This window comes from Mytilus edulis, chromosome 4 (assembly GCF_963676685.1).
Source record: "Mytilus edulis chromosome 4, xbMytEdul2.2, whole genome shotgun sequence".
In the NCBI taxonomy this organism is placed as follows: domain Eukaryota; kingdom Metazoa; phylum Mollusca; class Bivalvia; order Mytilida; family Mytilidae; genus Mytilus; species Mytilus edulis.
Genome location: NC_092347.1, coordinates 65,962,553 through 65,984,574, shown reverse-complemented (window position 1 = coordinate 65,984,574; position 22,022 = coordinate 65,962,553). Strand labels below are relative to the sequence as shown.

General features: G+C 32.3%; 2 protein-coding genes across 6 annotated transcripts in view; one reads left to right on the top strand and one right to left on the bottom strand.

Moving 5' to 3' along the window:
• Positions 1-22,022, top strand: part of LOC139520255 (uncharacterized) — a 56,496-nt gene that overhangs the window by 7,455 nt on the left and 27,019 nt on the right. The window lies entirely within an intron of this gene.
• Positions 12,805-22,022, bottom strand: part of LOC139520256 (myosin regulatory light chain A, smooth adductor muscle-like) — a 396,856-nt gene continuing 387,638 nt past the window's right edge. Inside the window, exons 1-8 of one of the 5 annotated variants that reach the window (XM_071312751.1) lie at positions 21,643-21,832; positions 18,210-18,234; positions 17,658-17,735; positions 16,490-16,565; positions 15,845-15,946; positions 15,298-15,376; positions 14,775-14,823; positions 12,805-13,807 (exon numbers count right to left, since the gene is read on the bottom strand). In XM_071312751.1, the coding sequence (XP_071168852.1) occupies positions 13,712-13,807; positions 14,775-14,823; positions 15,298-15,376; positions 15,845-15,946; positions 16,490-16,565; positions 17,658-17,735; positions 18,210-18,227 (498 nt within the window). In that variant the 5' untranslated portion in view covers positions 18,228-18,234; positions 21,643-21,832 and the 3' untranslated portion in view covers positions 12,805-13,711. Of the gene's footprint in view, positions 13,808-14,774; positions 14,824-15,297; positions 15,377-15,844; positions 15,947-16,489; positions 16,566-17,657; positions 17,736-17,809; positions 17,891-18,209; positions 18,235-19,522; positions 20,558-21,642; positions 21,833-22,022 lie in introns of those variants that run through there. The other 4 variants (XM_071312747.1, XM_071312752.1, XM_071312748.1 and 1 more) reach the window with 4 other exon arrangements.

Sequence of the window (22,022 nt, the reverse complement as noted above, 5' to 3'; positions counted from 1 at the left end):
TTAATGTTACACCAATGCCGGTCCCAGGTTAGTGGGAGGGTTTGGATCCTGCTAACATGTTTAACCCCGCGGCGTCACATTCTGTATGTATGTGCCTGTCCCAAGTCAGGAGCCTGTAATTCAGTGGTTGTGAAATATTGAATGACTGGAGAATTTCAGCAAAAGTATCATAAATCATAGGTTATTGGGGAAAGGAAATTTTTTTTTTTAATCCCTCCTCCTTTATTTCCTAAATTCCCAATTTGTGGTTTTCTATCAATTTCAATATGAATATACATTTAGTATGTTATGAACATTTAAGTAAGGAGCCTGTAATTTAGTGGTTGTCGTTTGTTTATGTGTTACATATTTGTTTTTCGTTTATTTTTTTGTACATAAATAAGGCCGTTAGTTTTCTCGTTTGAATTGTTTTACATTGTCATTTCGGGTCTTTTTATAGCGGTCTATGCAAAATTGAGAGGAATTGAACTTTCAGAGAAGAATTAAGCGGCATAATTTTTGAAGCAGCGTAGACAATTTGATTTTGAAAACCTTAGGACATGACTACGACTAACTTGGTGAGAGCACTGTGCAACTCGTATATATCCATGTAGACTACTAATTGTTCGCCACTTTTTGCACATCAATTCGTATATTTTTTATTCAAATCCAAGGAGCTAGGAGGTATAATGCTTTCCCTATGTAAATACCAAACAGTATACTTCAGTATTGCAAGGATTTACTATACAAATCCTTGAGTATTGTAAAAGGATGAGAAAGGGCTTAGGCTCTGTATAGTGAGAGATTTTGTCGATTTTTTTTCTCATAAAAATAAAGTATATACAAGTTTCTATTCTAGTTCCCTGGTTTCTATCTAGGATTTTTTTCCATACACCATTATCCTATTAGGTTTCTTTTACGTTTTATTTCCATTATACAAGAAAAGATACAACGAAAATCACCAATGCAGAACAACACAACAAGATACACCACAACACTCATCTTGATTCAAGGCGATTAAAAAAGAAAAAAATTATGCTAAGGATTTCCCCAAAAGTTTATTACATCACAACCTATTTATAGGATCGAGGCCGATGTCAATCTTTTTTAGGCCTATATAGATTTTTTTTGTGTTATTGGGTTGCTATCTTATTGAAATTGATCAAATTTTTTTTTTCAAAAAGAAAAGTCGAACAGACTATCCTGAATCGCACGAACGACGCACAAATGAGTTTATTAAATATTTTAAAAACATAGTCTCATCATCTCCTGGTAATTATTTCAATACTTTATGCTTTAAAATCTTTTCTTTTAAATTCATTCCTCTTGCTTTTTTCTTGTAAACATGTGTAATATTATATAAAATATGCCTATATAGATAAAATAACGCCGGGTGTTGCTAAACGGCAGAACGGGAAACGGAACGGAAACGGAAAGCGGAAAGAAATATTGATATGGACGGTATTTGGGTGTTGCTAAACGGCGGAAACGGAAAACGGAACGGTAAGAAATATTGATATGGACGGAATTTGGGGGTGGGGGGATGGCTAGAAATAACTACGATGTTCAATGAAAACTGAAATCATAGGGACTTGATTACAGGTCAGATATATTGCACGTTAATCGTCTACGTGCATTTGAAGTAAAACAACGTATGCCTCTCACTATCCAACATTGTACATTTTCTTTAAATGCGCGTAGACGATCAACGGACTATATATCTAACCTGTAGTCAAGTCCCTATATAGATATAGGAAGATGTGGTATGAGTGCCAATGAGACAACTCTCCATCCAAGTCACAATTCATAAAAGTTAACTATTATCAATGTACGGTCTTTAACACGGAGTCTTGGGTTACACCGAACAGCAAGCTTTCAAGGGTCCTTTATAGCTTGCTGCTCGTTTAAAAACCATTCAAACGAGAAAACCAACGGTCTAATCTTCATAACAAAACGAGAAACGAGAAACACTATGAACCACATAAACAAACGACAACTACTGAACATCAGATTAGGAAAGGTGCAAACAATTGCAGCGGGATTAAACATTTGAATGGCATAAAACCTTCTCCCTTATCCGAAACAGTAGTGTATCAATTGGAATGGCTTAATGCAATCAAAAAACGTAGTAACACAAATTAACACACAAAATAATTATTTATGATACAATGTAAATACAAAGTTAATAAAAATAAGGGATGAATATTTAGAGTAAAACTGAAATAACAAAATGATCGCACAACATGTAGGCTAAGAATAGGGTAGGCGATATCAAGAAAAAAGGAAACAGATTTGGAAATACATAACAGCTAAAAAAACATGTCCTACATTTAGGTTTATAGATATATATTTCTCTGTTTGCAGTTTCCCTCTATCTTCTTTAGTTTTTACCAAAAACACAAAAGGGCGTAAATGTCTTAAATAATGGGCAATTACTCCTACTCACTATTTATGCAAGTTTATAGAACCTGTTTTGTTGATCATTTTTGTTATTTACAGTTTCTATCTATCTTTTTCACAATATGTATTTCTATTCGAATCCTAAGTACGATCTGGAGATAAGTCAACATGACCAAAATTGTCAATTGACCCCTTAAGACTTTATTGCTTTTTAAATTAAATTTTTCGTAATTTTTTGTAATCTTTTACAAAATCTTCTCCACTTTTAAAATATATTTGGCCAAATAGAATTAAACTTAGCCACAATTTTTCAATAGAGTATTTTGATTGTAAAATATAGCAGATGACAACCGAAAAGGCCACCATAAATAGAAATTAAAAAAAATAGAAACATAGGGGTTTCCTATAAAAGTCTAAGGGAAAATTTGAAAAAACACAATTTCACATGATCACAACTTGAAAACTAATTTAAAAATGATAAGGGGTCTTCAGTTACTTTAAAAGACTAAAAAAAAGGATGACCTGCTTTTGATTTAACTACTGGACAAAATTAAACCAAACTTGACCTCAAACATTATTACTTTATTAGGGTATCTAATACTTTTTATTATGATTTTAACCTTTTTTTACATGATTTCCAAGATCACAGTAGATAAAAGTGAGCAACGCAGGCTTTTGAGAGCCTCAAGTTATTATAGTTAGTTCTTTTGTTGTACTGTTTCACCACTGTCCTAGGTTAGGGGAGGGTTGGGAGCCGGCTAATATGTTTAACCCTGCGACATTTTGTATGTGCCTATATCCAAAGTCAGGAGCATGTAAATCAGTGGTTGTCGTTTGTTGCTGTGTTGCTAATTTGTTTTTCGTTCATTATTTTGTACCTAAATTAGGCCATAAGTTTACTTGTTTGATTTTTTTTTTACATATGTCCTTTAGGAGCCTTTTACGGCTGACTATGCGTAATGGACATTGTTGAAGGCCGCGTGGGGATCTATGGTTGTTAATTTCTTTGTCACTTTGGTCTCTGGTAAAGAGTTGTCTCATTGGCAAACATAACATATCTTCTCATTTATAAATAGCAAAAAAGCCTGTGTGCCAGACGAAACAAGCCCTAAAATACTAAAACAACCTTTTTTGATAACCCATCATTACCAGCTCAATACCTGAAGAATAAACAACAGCCGACATCTGTCAATTTTTCGATAAGGCTGACCATTAAATGAACCGGTAAACTACTGCTAAATTTCCTTATCTTGCATTCTCTGTGAGAAGCTCGAACTTATAGTATGCTCCGACATAATGAGTAACCTCAATCATTATAATATCATCAATGTAAAACAACATGCATTTCGTAAATATCCCATTCGCGAAACACAACTAAGTACAACTATTTACAGTCATCAATGATTGGACAAAACATCGACGGAGGACACCAAACAGACATGTTCATATAAGAATTTGAACAAGACGTTGACACAACCTAGCAGGATTTCTAGTACTTAAATCGAATTTATTTCAGTTAGTGGCTATATAAAGTAATACACTATGTTGTATTGACTCATTCCTATGCTGCCGCAAGCACAGAGTCATGATATGTTCGCCGTTGACACTCGAGTTCATTCATGAAGGCCCTAGACTGTGTCCTCTGTTAATAGTCTAAAAATCATTGATTTCTTGGATAATCGGATGCTTGGCAAAATCGTAAAATAAAGATTTAGCATGATTGAATATAAATATATATAGATGTAAATGTTTTTTTAATGAATTTTCAAAAAAGAATTTAGCGGCATGATATTCAAAACACTATAGAATCATATTCAAAACAGTGTGGTCCTGGCCATTGATTGACGACCTAAATTAGCTTATTGACTGTGACAGATTAGGTGAACGTTTGTCGGTTACAATCACTGCTCTCTATGTACTTGTTAAAGACACTGAATCTGTGGGGTCACCAAAGGTTCTCAACACCTAAATAAAGCAATTCGAAAAACGAATCCGGAATAATACGATGTGTTGATTTATATCAATAATATAAATCAAACATTAAGGTTATTCCTGAATAATTTTTCGAATTATTTTATTATTAAAGGCGTTAAGAACCTTTGGTGACCCCACAGTTTAAATTCTATAATAAGTAAGAAGTGAGCAATGGTCGTTACAGACAAACGTTCACCTAATCTGTCCCAGTCAATGGGATAATTTAGGTCGTCAATCAATGGCCAGGACCACACTGTTTTGAATATGATTCTATATATGAACAGATTGATGTTTAGAAACCCTAGGACAAGAATACAGCTACATTTCTTGTAAACCGTTTTCCGTTTCCGCCGTTTATCAACACCCCATTAAAAATATATTCCGGGATATGTCATCCTAAGTGGAGATGTTTTAAAATCATTTATATTATTTTTAATCTGTCGTCCGTCTCAAATAATTTGGTATATCTGGAACCGTGGAGTTAATTTACGACCCAGAGTCTCGCATAGTCGGTCATCATCATTATAGTAGCAAATCTAATAATAAAAGAAGATGGGATATGATTGCCAATGAGACAAATCTCCACGATATACCAAATGACATAGAAATTAACAACTATATATAGGTCACCGTACATCCTTCAACAATGATCAAAGCCTATACCACATAGTCAGCTATGAAAGCAATGAGATGACAAATATAAAACAATTTAAACGAGTAAGCTAATATGTAACACTACAACACACGACACCCACTGAATTGCAGGTTCTTGACTTGGGACTGGCACATACATAATGTGACAAGAGTTAAACTAGTTTCAAGGCGTGAGTCCTCCCCTAACTTGGGACAATTTTGTAACAGGACAACATCTGAACATACTATAAAAATCAATTGAAAAAGGATTAACTCATCATATGGATACAAATAGAAATAGATCTATCAAATACACAAAGTTGACGTGGACGGGTACTTGTTCATCCCAACGACAAAAAGATGCGTTAGTTAAAAACATATGGCAGCTAGTTTAAAGGCAATGAAAAGCAATAAAAAAACATGCATCTAAGACAAAATTATCAATCAGTACATATTATACACATCCAACATCCAGTTATGGATTTAAGTGTAAAGACACAAAAACAGTCTTGAGATAAACATGACATAGTGCAATGCCGAGATACAGATACCAACAGATTGTGGAGCCATGCAGATACAAAACAATGATATTTAGTTTGATTTCAATTTAACGATAACAAAATCAATATTTATACCAGTAAAACAATATTCAAAGATCTAATTACTGTAATAAGATCATTGAATATTGTTTTTATTGGTATAAACATTGATTTTGTTATCAGTAAATTAAAAGCCAACTAAATATTACTAGTATGTTATATACATAAACATATTCATGGATCTACAATTTGTCGATACCTGTAACTTGGCATTGCACAAGGTCGTGTTCTTCTCTGGCTGTTTATGACGTTAGTGACTTAGAACTAACTGTCAGATAACTGCGAGTACTCTCAGATCTGTTCATTGTGTCTTTTTTGTGCCGGGATGTATAAGTACCTGGCCACGTCCACTTGTATTTTTGTCCATCTGATGAGTTAAGCCTTTATCAACTGATTTTTATAGTTCGTTCTTATGTTGTACTGTTATACCACTGTCCCAGGTTAGGGGGAGGGTTGGAATCCCGTTAACATGTTTAACCCGCCACATTATTTATGTATGCGTCTGTCCCACGTCAGGACCCTGTAATTCAGTGGTTGTCGTTTGTTTTATATGTTAAATATTTTATTTTCGTTCATTTTTTTTTACATAAATAAGGCCGTTAGTTTTTTGTTTTAATTGTTTTACATTGTCTTATCGGGGCCTTTTATAGCTGACTATGCGGTATGGACTTTGCTCATTGTTGAAGGCCGTACGGTGACCTATAGTTGTTAATGTCTGTTTCATTTTGGTCTTTTGTGGATAGTTGTCTCATTTACAATCATACCACATCTTCTTTTTTTATATCATCATAAAAAAAGTAAAATATAATTCTAAAGTGGAGAACTGTGATTTTTGGTATTCAATGACTGTCGATTGAACAATTTGATTTATAGAAAAACTAAAAAAGCCGAGCATCACTGATTTTGCTAATGTTTTCTGAATAATATTCTGCAGCGTGAATCGAGGCTAGTGACACCTACTCCTTTGAAATCAAGACTAGTGACATATACATTAACAATAATGAAAAAGGACAAAAATACAATGTTTATGTTCATGTAAAAGGGTTAATACACTTGCATTGTTAAAATATAATGGTGATGTATATATCTTTTTGTATAGACTATATATAAAGAAATGGTTTATTGAAATTGGCATATGTGATTATTATCTTTACAAGTATATGCATATATTCTTTCTACATTAGATCAAGTCACGATGACAAACAAATATATATATTTATATATACAAGTAGATATGTATCTGCATTAATCTGCATTACATTATTGCATGTAGATGCTTATTCTGGATTTCGATATTTCTCTCAATATATAACATGTCCATTAGAATTATAAAGAGAATGAGTACCACGCATACTTAACATTAACCTATAATTGGCCTGTATCTGCGACATGTCAAATACATCAGAGCAAATCAGTGTTTTGCCATAAAACATATTTTAAGACTGCGAGTGGTCACTGTTCCCCTTAGAATTTAAGTTTTCCCCAAGTGGCCATATCTTATACACCTCCTACAACAGAAGGTTATTTTAAGGTAGTTTATCATGGAATTGTTGTCACATCAACTTCTATGTTCATCATGCTGATAAATATATATGTATATTCCGAAAAAGTGGTTTTACTGTGATTTATCTGTTTTCTGATCAGGTTAAAGATTTGACATTCAATACATGAACAACATACAAGACTTTTACAAATTGTGACTTGGACAAGAGAGTTGTCTCATTGACATTCATACCACATCTTCTTATATATATATCTATTGACCTGTATATCGACATTTTATATGCATGAAACTTTAACAGAGCAAATAAGTCTTTTTCTAATAAAAATTGGCTCAAAATTATCATTCCTTTTAACTAAGAATGGTCTTTAGCGGCGATAAGCTGAACATATTTTTGATCAAGATTTTGATCCAGATTTCGTGTTTTGCCGAAAACAGAAATGCGATAGTGCTAGTAGGGCATGCATAGGCACTTAGATTTTTACATTTTTTGACACAATGTATTTTATCATGATGAAAATGCTTAGTGTTGGCTTGCTAGGAATGCATAGGGCCTGTCACGAACTGATTTAAACAGCAAAGTTATACGTGTTATTGCGTTTAGATAGGCTAATGTGGATTAGCTACATTTAAACGAAAATGCAAGTTGAGTAGAGTAGCTTGTGTTAAATGAAGGTATATACACAGGCAAAATTTACTCACATGAATTTCACATGAATCTCACATAAAAGTCACATGAAAAATTACACGTGAGATTCACATCAATCGAAACTCACGTGAAAAAGTTCATGTGAATTTCATGAAAATTGGCACACATAATCTTCTAACGTTATCAATCCAAATGGCATTTTAAAAAAGAGGGGTCCATGAACTCGTTTTCACGTTTAATAAGTTTGAATGGTGAAAATCAGTCGAAAACTGGATCTTTTCCCGATAACTCGTACTCGGTCATACGGTTTGACGTCGCGAAAAAAACAATTTACGTTAGCAACGTCATTACTTCCCCTGTAAAGTTCTGTATCGTATGCCCTTAAATAAAGGCTCCTGATTTTTAAATGTGGCAGGTTAAACTGGATTGGACAAATTGTTTACACTGTTATGATGAAAACCACTATACAAACCATTCAGCTATGCCTCTTCATTCATGTGTAGTAGTTTCAACAATTTCAAGTTTATAGCCTAATCACACAGATTGACAGCTCTGTCATCAGCTGACCTATCATACAAGTTTATCCATTATAATCAAAGCCAATTTTGTAAATATTTTGTTTTTGTTAAAAAATAATCCAATTTCTCTGCATATACAATTTTGCATTGATCCATAAAGAAGAGATATTTCACATGCATAATAAACATGGAACGGTTTTTTTTTCGCCAAACATACCGTTTTTGCCATTCAGACTTGTTCCAACAGAGTCTGTTAGCCCTGTGTTTATATCTCGTTTCAACATGATATATTGCGTTAGAATAGGAAGTCAACATTTAGTTCCTTCATTTTGGCCCCACTTCCTTGTATAATCTACCTATTGTTTTTTTTTTATGTTCATTTGTTCTCGTCTTGATCATGCATGAAATATTTGCCACTGGACATAAAGCAAACGACACCAATCAATCATGCAACGTGATACCAATATACAACAAAACAAAACTAGAGGCTCGAAGGATCTTTTGTTCTCAATATGATGTTTGTTTTCAACTGATGCATGAAATAATGCAACCATTATACTTTTGCTTTAGTTTCAGGGATATAAGCCAAAAACTGAATTCTTCCCCATCAGTCTATTTTAAGCCGCGTTGGTTGGCAGGCAGGGTCACCGGACACGGATAACCTTATGATGATTGTGGTCAAGTTTGGTTAAATTTTTTAGTTTCGGAGGAGAAGATTTAGTAAAAGATCACACATTTTTAGAAAAAGTGTTAAAAATTTACTTAAAAGGGCAATAACTTCTTAAAAGGATCCAATGGACAATTTTGGTCATGTAACTTATTTGCTTAAAATTATTATATTTTCACATAAATTTCACGTGAAATTTACAACAAAAATCGATATTTTCCAGGTTTTTAATTTTTGAAAATTTAGATGTTATTTGAATTACTCTATTTTAAAAATTCATGTGAATTTCACTTGAAAAACACGGGATTTTCATGTGTAATTCACATGAGTTTCACGTGAAACTCACAAAAACTGATTTCACGTGAGTTTTATCCGTTTGAGGTGAAATTGATGTGAATTTCACGTGAGATTCACATGAATTTAAATTCACATCAAATTGATGTGAGTGAAAGTTGCCTGTGTAAGTAACTAACTTCGTATACATCAATCATATTGCTCCACAGACGACATTTAAGATTTGAATCAGCAACTAAGTATATATCAGATTAACAAGAAATAGTTGTAGACAAATCGTTTTATTTTATGTGTCTTTTATAAAATATCTATCTGTCGAGCTGGTAAAATGCGTGCTTTTGCGTATAGATGAGCTAATGTGGATTAGCTACATTTACCGAAAACGCTAGTTGAGTAGCTTTCGTTAAATAAAGGTATATAAGTAAGTAACTTCGTATACATCAATTGTATTGCTCCACAGACAACATTTAAGATTTGAATCAGCAACTAAGTATATATCAGATTAACAAGAAATAGTTGTATACAAATCGTTTTATTTTATGTGTCTTTTATAAAATATTTATCTGTCTAGCTGGTAGTACTAGAATAAACTATCACTTACATCAACTTTTAAACGAGTATCGTTTATGAGATTATATCACTATGCATTTTAGCACTTAATGGGTGCCTTTGGAATACCCTTCAAGCATATATCTTCTTGGAAACTCATCATTTTTTAAGTGATATACGCTGATAATAATTTCAGATTACAAAAGAATAAATGCATGTTCAGTGTTGGTGTTCACACTGTTTTAAGGGACGACAGACATCAAAAGATCAATGTTAGATAAAAAAAAAAAAAAACTTAATTCAAATAGTTTGGGGGTGGGGGTTTGAACTAATGCAAGATTTTGTTATCCGACTTTGATTTTTACATATATCCATATAGGTAAATTTTTCCCAAATCAAGTTAAGAGGGGGGTGGGGTCATTGAAAAAAACTATGTGAATTAAGTTTTTTATCCTTCGTTGAACTTTTGATGTCGTCCTTAAGTTAACCAACTCGGAGAGAAAAAACAAATAAAAATATACGTTGCATAGGCTAGCCCAGTATTGATTTTATTGTATAAGTATACTTGCATGGTTAGTATTTACTCAAATATTGGTCAAATCATTATTTTTCCAAGATAGTTGGCCGAGATCGAATGGGTTTAAGATTTTGTATCGTACGGATGTTGTCTATATTTTGGCATGAACATATTGCATTGATAATTAAGAATGGAAACGGGGACAGTGTCAAAGAGACAACAACCCGACCAAAGAGCAAAACAATACCCAGCCCTGGACCGTATACTAGCTCAGCGAAATTGAACGTCACAACTCCGAAACATATATATAAATAAAAATTTAAAAAAACATACAAGACTAACAAAAGACACGAGCTCCTGACTTGGGATAGGCGCAAAAACTGCAACGGAATATTCCCACAAAAAAAACCCATTCCAATTATAAAAAGATGTTTTGTGCGATCTCAACCCTTCTCTATACATCTTAACAATGTAGAATAAACAAACACACAACAATTTACGCACAGTAAAACTCAGTTTAAAAAAGTCCGAGTCTGATTTTAGATTATGTAACAGTTACAGATGAAACTAAGCAAAATGACAATGATATATAAATTAACAAAGAACTATTAGCAGTTATTGACATATCAGATACAGACCCCATTTAAACTACTATATTCATTCTGATTAAGTCTTTTTAAAGGTTAGGTTAGCGTTTGAGATGAATGACGAAATTTTTTTTGCTTTGCATAGAATATTCACATAAAAGATTGGATGTGAATCACAAAAACATATAAGAAGCTTGTCGTAAAGGATGGTATATTATATGTGTATGTACTATAGTATTTGCATGTGTGTGTGTTTGTGCGTGACGAATGTTAGAACTTGATTTTTGAACTTGCAAAGTTATGTTTTTCCATCGGCTGAATTCTAATTCACACTGTTGAAACAAAAAACATAAAAATAACTAGCAACTCCGCCTGTTGTACTGTGCAAAACCCTACTGAAAGACCACAATTCCGACTCAAACATTTATCAATATTATAGCAAAAAATTAAAGAATCAACCTTTTTTTTTGCTGTCAAAACTTTCGAGAAAAAAACAACATTAAATTTCACAAAACCCTTAGTAGTACCTCTCCCCTCAACTCAAAAGCATGTTCTATCGCCCTTGAAGATACTACCGGTTGTTACAATAATCAAATCTAATACACATTCTCACGATGTTTGAAGTATACAAAAGATAATAAGAAATGTACTTAGTTTTTGTAAGTGTTTCTCTTAATGTGTTCCTATGGTAACTTTCATGTAGGGTAATTGATAAAAGAACAATAATTGATAATCATAAACCCTAGTGTTGATTATATCATTATTTTGTACGTAGGAGGTTATTACAACCCCCATGGAACTCAAGCGATTTCATGAGGTTATCACACCCCCATGGAACTCAAGCAATTCTAACAATTAATAATTGCTGATGTTGTATAGACAGTAGCTTATGAATGTACGATGATTAATTGCTGATTGCAATCATAATTCATATAGCTTCTGGAATGTGCATTTGAAGGTGCGTTATCTAATAACCATTCGATCAAAATTGTTTGCTATAGATATAAACATTTAAATTCCATTCCATATTATAGTTTGATGGCTCAGGGTTACGTAACGTTGAAACATTGATATAGCATTTGTTTTTGTATTTTATACAAGGTTACACTGAAACGTTGCATTAAGTGCATATGTACTTGGAATACTATGATATGACGACGATCACAAAAACCTTTTTTTTTTTGTGAATTTGATGTAATTTCTAGATCTTTGATAGTCTGTTAACTTTTTGCATAATTTTCTTTAACTTGATCCGATTAAGAGTTTTGCACATGGTTTCTAAGATTACAAAACAATGTGTTATAGTACAATCTCAAGATTATATAAGACACCTGTCGATATAATATTCAATATTTTGTGTAGTTGTTGACCCCAGGATCTGTTGGTAAGTTGTGCCATTGAATTGCTGTCTTATTGACGTAAACCTCACATATCTTGCAAAAACAATAAACTTACAGGCGTTGGCAATAATCTCAGACTTAATAAAACTGTAGAACTATATTTTGGGACAATAGCTTTTGCCAAGATATTCGGTTATTTCGAACGAACTATTTTCGGCTTACAAACCATGAATTTAAATCTTTCAAAACTACCCAGAATATAACTATAAACTCAAATCATTTAAATTACAAAGACAAATAAAATAGATCTAGGATCTTAAACCTAAAATGTATTAATAAAATACAGAACTCCAAGGAAAATTTAAAAATGGGGAATTAATAGAAAACTGACAAAACGAAACCGTTTTACTAGATTAACCAACAGAAGGAATGGAGAACAAATTCAACTATTATCATATTCCTTACTCGGTACACCTAAATAGGAACTGCCACGGTAATTTCAATACCAAAGGCTTAAATTTCGATTATCAAGATCATCCAGTACTCGGTCAGGGCTAATAACATTATCTTTTACAGATAATAGAAAACAGACAAATATTAACTCTGTGCACAGAGGATTTTTATTTTTATACATGTAAGAAGGTTACAGGTAACACTCCACTCAGATGTTCTTGGTCACCATAATTACTATTAGATATCACAACTTTTACATGTACCCTTATCGGTAAAAAGTATACCATGTGGTATACTACTAACCAAAACAAGTAAGTAAAAAGTACAGTAATTATGGCACCAGCAGTAGTTCAAGTACTTGTCTACTGACAGCTTACTGACAGACATCACGCATTCTTCCAGATTAATATCCCCGGGGATAATTATTGCCATGAAATGACAGGTCATTTTATACAAATCATGTTCACATATAATTAATAAATAAATAAAATCACAAAAGAAGGGAATAGTTCATTTCTATATTAAAATCCCCCCACCCAAGGCATTGTAAGTAAATCGAATATATATTGGAGAAGATAAATTTTGATGCCTTGATAGTAATGATCAGTTATTTGCTGCACGTGCGTGTAGCAGACGATATGAGCTATATTTGGTGCAGGCATCGTATTACCGGAGCATCCCAAGCCAACAGAATATGTAGGAGGCTGATTACGATGTTATTGTAATCAACAGATGTTTTTTTCTGCCTCCATGACAACACTGTAGCGCTTCCTGATAAATGAGGCCCGGTAGGGAGTGCTAACAGCAGTCAAATTATTTTAAGAAAATGGAATGGTTTCTCTCTTTGGCTTGAAATATTCCTGATATGAGGTTTTAAAGACATTATCACGGATATATAAAATTCAATAGCTCTTCCTACATTTCTAAATAAATAAATAAATGCTACAATAAATAAACTGTCACTTTTTGGGATATACTACAATCACATGTCTCTGAATTTTACATATCCGGCAATGGAAAATGAGTTTGTTTATCACATGATCATTGTTCTTTAATCTTCGACATTGCTTCCCTTGATGATGGCTGTGAATTTGTTGTAATCAAATTTTCCACCTTCCACGGGTGCTTCCTTGAATGTCTGTCTCATCTGTAAACAAAATAAAAATATCAAAATTAGTTGTGTGTACCGTACTATGACAAACTAAAAACTCTAGTTGTCACTATAAACATTTAAAACTGTTACAGAGAAAATATCGGAATTCCATATTTTAAATTGTAAAACCGGTATACCGTTTAAGACTTTTAAGGGCCTGTTGTTCTACTTCAAAGTTTGCGGATTTATTTCTTGAGTCATGTAATTTATTGCATTTTGTTCAATAACAATTGTAACTTCAGACACTCATGGTTAAGCCTCAAACACGTTTAAGGTACGTTATTTTCAACTTAAGAAATGTATGATAGTCTTAAGATTATTTTGAAAGAAACAAAGAGAGAACATTTCCTGCATATATTTGATAAATTTATTGTTATTTGCTTAACGTCCAGTGGCAACTATTTAATACACATTCCGATCAAACAAACCACAGGAAAAAGTTACAGATGAAAAAAGCATTCATATGAAACATCGTTACAGGGGTACCATTACATAAAGATTTTTTCTTTTTTTTCCCTGAAGAGTGTACTTTTGTGTGATCTATGACCGAAAGTCACAACATGAAAAAACACCAAGTCTTGCTAAAAAGAGGAAGCAAATATCACATAAGCTCCACCATTTTTCGTCGTCTATGCGCTCTCTTACTATTATCTCTAAATTGTTGATGTTGGGTCTTAATTTAAATGTATGCATGATTTAAACGTTTCAAGAATTTCCCATTCAAGTGAGACTGGTCGAAAATGTACGAACAACAAACTTCTGAAAGTTTAACAAAATAAATAAAATGCATGATTTCGATTTTTTTTTTTCAGAACTTGCTAAATTGTAAGTAATGCTTATCTCATTTACAGAGAACTATTATAACTCAACATTTGAGGGCTAGGACAAAAAGTTAAATACGCATTTGCTTCTTGTTACAAGACAGCAGACGTTAAAATAGAGAAAACCCGCCAATTCTTACCTCGTCTTGGGTGAAGTTGTCTCCCATGTTTTGTAGTAAATCTTTAATGCTGAAAAGATAAAATAAACCTCAGTTAAACAATAATTTCTAACACACAAGATAATGACATTTACATTTTTTCGTTTGAGTGATGTGCTGTAGTAATCTAGTTATCTATTATATGCACAATGAAAGCAAGCATGCCCACAAAACGGAACTTACAAATATCAGACATACTCATTTCCGTAACTTACAAAATGTATTAACAAGACAATATTAAGAAGTTCAATACTTTATCAAGAAAATGTAATACACATGTATCTATATAAGCAATTACAAACTTTGATTTCATAATATTTGACTACTAGTAATGTGTTAAAAATTACTAATAATTTGGATTTTACAATATTTGACTACAAGTCATGTGTAAACACTTACTATAAGAACTTTGATTACACAATATTTGACTACAAGTTATGTGTAAAAACTTACTAAGAACTTTGATTACACAATATTTGACTACAAGATATGTGTTAAAACTTACTAGGCCTCTGGCAAATATCCCTTTCCTGCATCGTCGAACATTGAGAAGGCATTCTGGATTGTGTTTTCTGGGTCGGTACCTACAAATTGATAAAGTTATTAGTTGTAATTAAGACGTATATACAGATAAAAAATGCAAATCTTTAAAGAATATTATTTTTAAATATATTTTGGTAATTAAAATAGTAAACGGATCATATATAAGACAAGTATATATTTCAGAATTTGTTTTATCACTCATTGATTACTTGTTTCGTTGAGTGCATGCACAGCATGAAATATTACAATCGTATTCATATACTATTTTTTAATACAAAAATAAGGGTATTTTGAACGTGAAAGGATCTGGTATTGAGTGTGGTAAGGAATGGAATCGTTCCATGGATCAACTACGCATCCCTCACATAGCGCTGAAATGTTTCTCTTTGTGAAGAGGGAATATTATTTCCCGAAAAAGGGTCATCGATTATAATTTGGCTATTCAGAAAACAAATGGTGTGCCATTAATCACGTGGCACTGCGCGGCATACAACTGAAATAATACTTACCACTGAGTTTTTCACTGAACAATGACAAGAACATTGTGAAATTCAATGGTCCGGGAGCCTCTTTCAACATGTCTTTCATTACAGTTTCTTGAGGTACAGCCCCTATAAATGAAGGAATGTTAACATTAATAACATGATTAATCACAAAAAAGGTTTAATTGTGTCAATAAATGCAAGTTTTTATTTACTGGTGCCAGTAATTTATTTATTTAGTTTTATTAAGTTTTGGCAATCATGGTCGTAGTCGAAATGACACCTCATTAAGGAAAACCTACAAAATCATGCATCGAAAAAATAAATAAAACGCAACCATCATATAACGATATATCATCTTTATGTTTTAAGTTGGTGTGCAGATCGATATGAAAAAGAAGAAGATACCAATTAATAGGGTCACATTAATACTTTTTTGAAGTTTTTAATACAGTATATAGAGCCAAAATTACACAAATGTTGAAAGAAAATCGACTTACACAATTGATTTCAACACCTTACATTGTGGTTACTTGGACAAAACGGATGGATCTGTGTGCAAGTGCATTTACGCAATGAACAAAATGTGTCGCAATTGCTATAGTTTGAAAGCAAGACAAAAAAATATACCGTTATGTACCAATGAGTATCACATGACAATCTAAGACTTACCTAACGATGAGTACATTTCCCTGAGATCATTTAGATCAATGAAACCATCTCTGTTTTGGTCAATCATTGTGAATGCCTAAATTCGAATAAAAAATAAGTAACTTTAGGAATTCAAAACAGTAGTTTCCAGTTTATTCAAAGAAGGCAGATTTTTATATACTGATTTTAATAACTTGGTTTGGATTTTGAGAATTATTAAGTTGTCAAAGATATCATTGTAGTTGAGTAATTTACTATAACAAAAGATGAATGTATTCTTTTTAGAAATTGCATTAACATAAAAGATTGTAAAATGAGCAAAAACAGCTAATTATTGGTTGATAGACAAAAGTCATTAATTTTTTTTTTTAAGTGTAAAGAATTAAATTAGGGTAATCTTACCGCCACTGCACTCAGCATGCGAAAACAAATTAAAATAAAAACATGCAGGACTAAAATCGTGAAAGAAACATTTAGTCGCTATTATTTCTGTATGCTAGGTAAATTTTCATTGGTCAAATGAATTTCATGCAAATGATAAAATATATCATGATTAGTGGATGAAACGCGGATTTTTGCGACAATTAGTCGTTTTAGATCATATTAGCAAACTGAAAAAGTTAAGTCTGCTTTGAACCAAACATTTTGAAAATTGTTGTTAATATTCAGAAGCAATAGCGACTATTGTAAGATATAATAAAACAATTAATACTTGTAATTGAAAGAATAAAACTTTTTAAGATTAACAGAAAAAGTAAAGAATGCCAAAATGCCTAACTACTGTTACTATCTATTACTGCACACTTTCTGGCCAAACATCGGAAAGCTGATTTTAACTGGTTCATTTTCTTTTTTTTTTCATTCAGAAATCTTTTTTCAGTGTTTATTTCTGTTATTTTATTTCGTCCTCGTGCATCTGTCAAATGTTACAAAAAGGGTGTTTAATTAATGTTGGGTTTCTTTCACTCAAATCCACTTCAACTATTAGGGGTCAGCAAAGGGAGAATGTGTAAGATCGTTAGACGGAAACTGAAATAAAAACCATAACATGCCCTGGAAACGAGGTGAAAATCGTTAGTGTTTGGTAAAGTTTGTTTTGAACGCTGCGCACCCATGCCAAACTTTTTGTTTATTGAAAACATCAAGGGGTTTTCGGCAGTGCGCATGCTCATAGGCATGCGTTCCACACCTCTTTCATTTCTTGAATTTGTTTCTGATTAAACTTGGTTAAAACGCTGGAGGTAGCTGCTCTAGCTTTCTGTGTGGCCTGAAAATAAAGAAACCATACATCTAATTAGCTAAGTCTAACGACTACAGTTGCTACATCGTGAAACTCATTACCTCCTTCATCTCTTGCAAAATTTTCTGCGGCAGTTTCGCAAAAACGTTGGACGTCGCTCTTTCTGCTCGAGTTTTCTTGTCCTGTTATTGAATAGAATATTGAGGTAGATATATATATCTATTACTTTTATCTACTTTGAAAAGGATTTCGAGCATTCAGTTGTTTTTATGTTGCTATTTCTCTAGCATGCGACTAAATAACTCATTCACGAAAACGTTTTACACTAGTTACTCTGGTCTGATTTACAGTCTTAAAAAGTTTATATAAGAAGAACGTTGTTGTAATACAAAGACCAATCTTTTTTTTTCATTTTTGTTTCATTTATACTTGATATCTATGCACTATTACTATTCCAATTGAGTAATAATACAGAGCATGCGTTGAGTAATATTGACTTACTTCATCTCCTTCAGACATGGTTGTTCTGAAAAAGAAAAAAATACAATTCACTTATAAATCTTAAAACAATAATGTGTCCAATAGTACACGGAAGCCACCTCGCACTATAATTTTCTATGTTCAGTGCACCGTGACATTTGGGCAAAAACTCTTATTTGTCATTAAAATTAGAAATATTATATCGTAGGGAATATGTACATGTATACTACGTTTCAAGTTGATTGGACTTCAACTTTATCAAAAACTTCCTTGACCAAAGACTTAAACCTGAAATGGGAAAGACGGGTGGACGCTAGAGACGAACGAAATAACGGACGCACATTTCGATAGTGGGGCATAAAAAAGCCAAAATGACATATGAATACATATGAACACGTGCACGATGAATATTAACTGTAGCGTTTTAAAGAAGTAGCCAGCAATTTTGTAAATTGGGAAATCCGATTTTTTTTAAATACGTTTAATAACTTGCAATGCGATTACTACATGTATTATAGGACATGTCGGAGTTTGGCATACTTAATCGAAACCGGTCTATTGTTGAAGGTTATGTTGACCTTGTGGCATAGCACGAAACCCCACATCAATCTGACATTAGAATTAAATATAAATAAAGGCTGTACACTTTGATTAGTCATTGGATTCCAATGTAAATGCAAAGGCTTTTTCAAAAGGTAAAAAGGGGGGGGGGGGGGTCAAACTACATAAACTGCAATACTTAATCGTATATTTTCGAGAAGAAGCATACACCGAAACTCGTTACACAAAACGAATGAAAAGTAACACAATTTCTCAACATCAAGACTTTACAATGTAAAACGTTCAGAATAATAATATAAAGTAAGTTATTCTAGTAAATGCTAACGTTTACCAGTCCAATTTAATTTACTTGCTACAAATACGAAAAGTAATATAAAATGGCAGACAAGGCACTACATAGTGGTTCAGCAATATAACAAAATAAAATCGCTTTCAATATAATAATACTGTTGTGACCAAAACATACGGCATGTTGATATTTATTTCCTTTCATTTGAGTTTAAATTCTCAAATACAAATAAAGAAATATTAAGTCTACGGTGCGGATTTATTTAAAAAAAAATAGTATAATTCCGATATTCAAAATCATATATAAAACACGACAAGATAAATGTCTTCATATGATATTTAAGTATCTAACCCAATATGCTTATTGTATTCTAATTCAACTTACTTTGACTTTTGTAATTTAGACTATTTTCGAAGCTTGTATAGATCAATTAAATCAAACTAATTTATATCTTTTAAAGTAGCAAATAATGTTTAAGACTTACATTTTGGAATGTGTGTAGTGTCCGTCAGAAACTATCAGAGTTCAATGAGTGATCGAAGCATACACAACTGAGATTATATATAGCTAAACATGAACCACATGTGTAATGAGGTTCCATTAGGGGTCGTATAATGTTACCACATGTGTGAAGAGGCTCTTGCGGATATCGCAGTCGACACATGTGGTTTATGTTATCGGATCAATATCATGCCAAAAGCGGTAAAATATTGATTGCATGTTTTACATGTCACACCGGGGCTCCCTATCATGCTGGGTGCTATTAAGTCATCTGATATTTTTTCAATCATAAATGATCGATTAATTAGGTCATGTACCTAATCAAATATGTATGTTATAAAATGAAATAAATATGTGTTTTTTCTACCAAAAAATGTTTAAATTTGAATTTTATAAAAAAAAAAAAGTTAATTTTTATATTGACAATTGAAATAAATACTTCTCAAATTTGTGTAAATCTTAATAATTAGTGAAAAGAGTTAATTGATAGTTTAAGGTAATTTATGTGTGTTTTGTCCTGATTTACATTTATTTATGATTTTTTTGGGTGCTAGGTCATGCCTCTGTCTTTTTGTTGTATTTAAGTTATGGGGGCCCAATCGCAATTCAACTATTTAAGGTGGGATTTAAGTTATCTAAAATTCCTTTTTATCAAAATACTTCATTATCTCATCAAATTTATACGAGGAAATAAGGGTCTATACGCTATGTGATATATACAAATTGATTCATAATGTATCCCTTCTAACTTCAAATTTATTATGTTAATAATAAAATTAAAAGGAAATACCGACAAAGTAACATATTTAGATATTTCAGTAAACTTTCTTAGTCAAACATATCTACAAAAGTTAAAATACTACTATATGGAAATTTGAAACCGAAAGTAGTATCAGTTGTTGAAAGTGGGAACATTTTTTTTTATGGACCTTGCCCTTCATTTTGATCACACTCATGTCCTTGTTTTTCATGATAAGAGACAACGATTTCAGACGGTACATAAAAGAAGGCATCTATTTATATGCCATAGGAATTTTTGATCTGCTATAGCACGGTATTCTATTATTAATGGCAAACTTCACACATACTACGTGGTTTCTATGGTAACTGATACACTGCCAAATTTTCTCCTAATAATTCTGATTGAAGTTGAAGTAGATGTGTATGTTACAGATAAAACAGCAACCGTAGCGATTTTAGTGCTAATTCCAGATTACATTGTAAAAAACAAACTGTAGCTAATAATCAAACTCTAAAAGTTTAAGTCTGTATCAAAGCCTGTTGGTTTTCATTAAAATTCGTTGTATACGTATATACATAAAAATTGTTATAACACGAATAATAATGAGTCTGCATTATTTGTTTTTCCTAAATTGTTTTGTTAAAAATTGGGCCGTCCGTTTTCTCGTTTCGCATTCTCATGTCTGTTCCTATTATAGCCGACTATATTGTATCTATGGGTTATTTCCATTGTTGAAGAACGTCGTCAGAAATCTGGTGGATAGTTGTCTCATTGACAATCATGCCACATCTCCTGGTTTTTTATTAATTTGAATTTTCAGCACTAACAATGAACGGGCTATTCTAATAATAAATCTAACACTAAAATACAATTCAAGTTCAAGTCGTTATCATTTAGTTGAAATCTGAAATGCTCCATTTCAAATTTTCATATAATCAAGGAATTGATATTTAAATATACAATTCCTTGATATAATACATGATATAGGCAAGACATAATATAATGCAAGTAATCTGCATATTTTGTTTCGAGCAATGTAGGGTCCGAATCTAATTATGACCTTTGTCAAAGACTATCATCCTAGTGTGCAGTCACAGTAGGTTCTCATTAGTATAATTATTACATCATGATTGTAAATATTATGCTGAATTGGTTCAATTATAAATCTCCAGATGATATCAAATATCAACATCCTATATTATAAATAATCCAAATGCTAAATATCTACTCATTTCGTCCATTGCTTCACATCGAAGCAGAACGAAATTATTAGCATTTGAGTAAAAAAGATTGTTAGTTTGTTAAAAAAAGGTAGTAAAATTAATAAACTTCGAAGTAAATATAAATTCAAAGATACTTACGATTTTGTGTTTTAAAACCTTTTCAAATATCAAAGAAATACGGGTCAAGTGACCTTCTACAAACGCTCCTCACACAACCGGGCTTCTACAAGGGCGCTACGAAAGTGAAAAGCACCTAGCTTTAGAACTATCTTGCATACCTATCGATATGACGTCACATGCAGTACACCAAAGATGGCCGAACACTAAGCACACACTTTTCTTTGATTGACGGATCAGATTTCTAATTGCAATCCTCACTTGTGTTTTGATAATGATATAATACAAAGATGTTTTTTTTCTTCTTGAAAATTGGAAACTAATTAAGCATAAAAACAAATCATAAACAAAACTAAATCTTGGCGAAATACTTGATAAATGTAACTTTTCATGAGTGATGT